Source organism: Euphorbia lathyris, chromosome 10 (assembly GCF_963576675.1).
Source record: "Euphorbia lathyris chromosome 10, ddEupLath1.1, whole genome shotgun sequence".
Classification (NCBI taxonomy): domain Eukaryota; kingdom Viridiplantae; phylum Streptophyta; class Magnoliopsida; order Malpighiales; family Euphorbiaceae; genus Euphorbia; species Euphorbia lathyris.
In genome coordinates, this window is record NC_088919.1 from 70521019 (window position 1) to 70525047 (window position 4029).

Here is a 4029-nt window from a genome sequence, read left to right on the forward strand (position 1 = left end):
CACTTCAAAATGGAGAGTTTTTGGTGTTTGGTTAGTCATCTTCTATTTACCTTTTACATCTGAAAATTAACATTTTACAAAAACACTGAATTCCTGTTTAAAACAGTTTTTTCCAACAGCAAACAGTAACAATAAATAATAGGTAAAACAAACAGACCTTAATTTAGATAAGGACTATTTGATACTCCCTCCATTTTAAAATAATTCACATTGTGAAAAGAAAAATTGTTTCGTATCATTTGTTACTTTTGATTTCCAAGATAATTTTTTTCTATTTTAACCTTATTAATGAGTTTAATATTAATTGTACTTTTATAATTTTTAAGTTTTTAAAGTATTAAGAATTGTTCAATTTAATAAGTGACACAAAAAAATGAGAATTATTAATAAAGAGAGATAAAAAAAAAGATTTTAGTCTATTTTCCATAAATTTTTCAATTACTCGATTCGAGACCCGTACCCTTTAGGTAGATCCTCTTCCCATTAAAGTTTTTTTTTACATACACTATGTCTCAATTAACCAGTGAAGATAAAGTCAGCGATCGAGCTTTTGGACCAGATCCAATGATCTTAAATCAATATAGAACAATCTCTTCACTAGCTAAACTAGTACGAAATAATCCCAAAAGGTTAATAAACCTTGCTTCCAACGAGGAAAAATGTATTTGATTCATGAAAAGTTTGTTTGTTTTTTTGTAAAATATAAGCTTAAATACTTACCTAAAGACCAAAGAACCCTCTCCTCTTACTTTACAATTCCAACTAGTAACAGAGGTACAAAGGACTTTACAAATAACATGGCAGAGATGAAAACAAATACAAATAGCAAGACAGTAATTAATAAAGAGCAAAACAGTAAATATGTTATGGCAGACAATTAGTAAATGTGACAGATTTTGGTGGCTAAAGCAGTCTATATGACGTGTGGTCTGTCTGACACGTGGTATGACCTGATTCCTAACCAACTCAACACAAGCCTAGGGCCTTGACTCGCCTAAATTGAATATTAAAAACCTAAATTGAAACAGAAAAGAGAAAAAATCAACTTATATACACTTAAACTGTAACCATCAGTTCGGTTAACAAATTTTTCAAATTCGGTTTGCTGATTTTTGATTCGGCAAACAATTTGACCGATTTCGGTTTTTTATTCGGGAAACAATTTGGCCGATTTCTTTTTTACCCCTATCGGTTGACTTCCAATTCCAGAGAGAAATAAAAAGAAAATAATTTACGAACCGAAATTTCTGTCAGTAGATGTATAATTTATATTTTTTATTTCATTTTATTAAGTCGAACCAATGACGGAAATTTCCGTCGTTGATGATGGCTCTTGCAGGTTCTCCTGCACTTATTAAAACTGGGAATTTGAGTAACACAGCATTGAAATCTGAATTTTTTTGTGTTACAATTATTTAATCATGACATAAAACAGAGGACTCAACCGAATTAATCCGAAAAAACAAACTTTGTTACAAATCACAAAGACGGTTGTCGGAAATGGACGACGAAATAGATTTTGCACTAGACTCTTTGCGAAGCCGAATCGGGTAAACTCGCACCACCATCAATGACAAGATTCAAACCCGTAACAAATTTAGATTCGTCACTCGCAAGATAAAGAGCCGCTTCTGCTATATCATTCGCTTCCAATTTCACCTCTTTTAAATGAGCCATTGTTGAAGCGATATGCTGAACTTGATTCGCATCTAACCCCAATTCCGTCGTCGTTAAAACCGAAGGCAAAAGACTAGGCGAAATGCAATTAACTCGAATCCCGTGTTTCCCCAATTCGACAGCCAAATTCTTCGTAAGCCCCGAAATTGCGTGCTTCGAAGCTGTATAAACATGTGGTCCCCCGAACATCACTGAAGCAGCACTCGATGTGAATAAAATGCAACCTTTCTTTTCCGGAATCATTACTCTTGAAGCGTGTTTTGCTCCGACGAATCCTCCGTAGACATTTACGTCGAAAACCCGTCGGAAACATTCGCGTTCGAATGACGCGATTCGTGGGTCTACACTGCCTGAGATCCCCGCGTTGTTGAACATTATGTCGAGTTTTCCGTGAAGTGAGACGGCTGTGTTCACCGCGTTTTCGACATCGGTTTCATTGGTAACGTCACAATGAATGTAGGAAACCGGTTGTCCGGTTTGGGTCTGGATCTCGGAAGATAAACTCTGGCCTATTTCGGATTGAATATCAGCTATTACAACCTTTGCACCGTGCCGAGCAAAGAGTCTTGCTGTGCTCTCCCCGATGCCACTCGCTCCGCCGGTGATCAGCGCCACTTTCCCTTCTAGCCTGCACAATATTAGTAACAATTTGAATCAAAATTGTTGTAAATATAGGCCTAAATCCGACTTAAAAGTAGGAATAGCAATTTATGACATGAAAATCATTTTTCTAACTATATATATATATATGAGATAACACGATTTTGACACAAAACAGGAAATTGTCACTTCTACTTAAAAGAACCTCAAATCGGCCTTTCTAGTGGTTCGAGACCTGTTGGTCCCAAACCATCGAAACAGCGGATTGATTTACATACATAAATAGTTTTATTACAACAAAGTAATTGGTCACCAATGTAGCTTATTAAACTGTTTGCAATTGTGGTTACGGTAAACCGACACTTTTATTTAAAGCAAAAATGAGCTACGAAATCGAGAACGAAACGGATACTTACCTCTTGATTGCAGGAGCTGGAGAGGAAGAACTTCCCATGATTTTCTTTTCTTTTTTTCTTGTAATTTTGGGTCAGTTTTGAGTCAAAGATGAACTGCTATTGTGCTGTGATAATTTATATTGGAACACACATGGCGTAATGATTTTTTTTATCGGAACTTTATTAAAAACTTGATCATTTTTAAAATTTTTAATATATTCGGATAGTCCTTCAATTTACTTAAAATATTACGATATCTTATTTTTTGGATAATTCCTTTTAATTTATATAAAATATAATTAATATTTTTTGAAAGAAAAAAATATAAAAATGTAAACGGTAAATAGAAGATGTGTTACATATGTTATTATTACATATTTCACATTAAAATATATTAAAAATCCCATAATCCAATCTTAGTGTGTGTAACATATATTTCACGTGTAATTTACTTTTATGCAACTTGAATGATTATTTGATTATATTTTATCCGAGTTGAGAGAGTTATCTAAATATTTTACACAAATTGCAAAACTATCACGATTAAAAATTCAGAGAATATTTAAACTTTTTCAGGGTATTTGTTAGAAGGAATATATGAGGTGAGATAGGGATAAAAAAACACGAGATAAGTTATCATGTGTTTGTTTGAGAGATAGATGAGTGAGACAGATGAGGGATAAACCTCTTATCCCTCAAATCCTATGCCCAAGAGGATAGTGGTATAAGGAGGTGAGATAAGCTCCTGCGATTTTAATAGGATGGAAAAGTCCATATTATCCCTCAAATTAATGTTATGTGGATTAAATAAGGTTAAAACAGTAAAATGTATTATTTTATCCACATCCATATCCCACGTACTAAACATTGAATAATAATTATCGACTATTATATTTTATTTTTATCCTATCTATTTATCTTTGTCCATATCCCAACCTTAATTTTTATAATTTATTTTATTTTATTTTTTTATAAATTACAGACAAGCTAAATATATTAATTTATTAATGAGTGATACAGTATATTGGTGTCAAAAATAAAATGATTTTATAACGAGGTGCACTGCAGCGAGAAGAGGAATATTATAATTGAGTTTTGGAAATTTATAGGAAAATGTCGGCATCCTATAATATTTAATTTATTTTTAGTCAAAAATAGGCGGCTGAAACCTTTGCATTTTTTAAAATATCCAAAAAGAATAAGACACATTTTATAAATAAATAAAAAATTGGAATTGCATAATTTTTTTATAGTTATCCAAATCGAGATCCGCATATATTAATCGGATTACAAACTAAAACTTCAAAATCAATTGGAACTTTAAAAAGTTAAGAGCATCTCCAAAAGATTCTTAGTA

General features: G+C 32.5%; 1 protein-coding gene across 1 annotated transcript; it reads right to left on the reverse strand.

The window, feature by feature from the left end:
- Nucleotides 1-1383: 1383 nt before the first annotated feature.
- On the reverse strand, nt 1384-2851 carry LOC136208976 (short chain aldehyde dehydrogenase 1-like). The gene is made up of 2 exons (XM_066000294.1): nt 2694-2851; nt 1384-2305 (listed from the first exon to the last, which is right to left on the reverse strand). Exons 1-2 carry the CDS (start codon nt 2729-2731, stop codon nt 1525-1527), a joined length of 819 nt encoding a protein of 272 aa, XP_065856366.1. The 5' UTR covers nt 2732-2851; the 3' UTR covers nt 1384-1524.
- Between the last annotated feature and the right edge of the window lie 1178 nt (nt 2852-4029).

Excerpts from the sequence above, each read along its gene's own strand:
- LOC136208976 (XM_066000294.1), bottom strand. The coding sequence starts at position 2,731 with ATGGGAAGTTCTTCCTCTCCAGCTCCTGCAATCAAGAG. Across the intron at positions 2,306-2,693 it reads CCAGCTCCTGCAATCAAGAG|GCTAGAAGGGAAAGTGGCGC; the intron begins GTAAGTATCCGT and ends AATATTGTGCAG.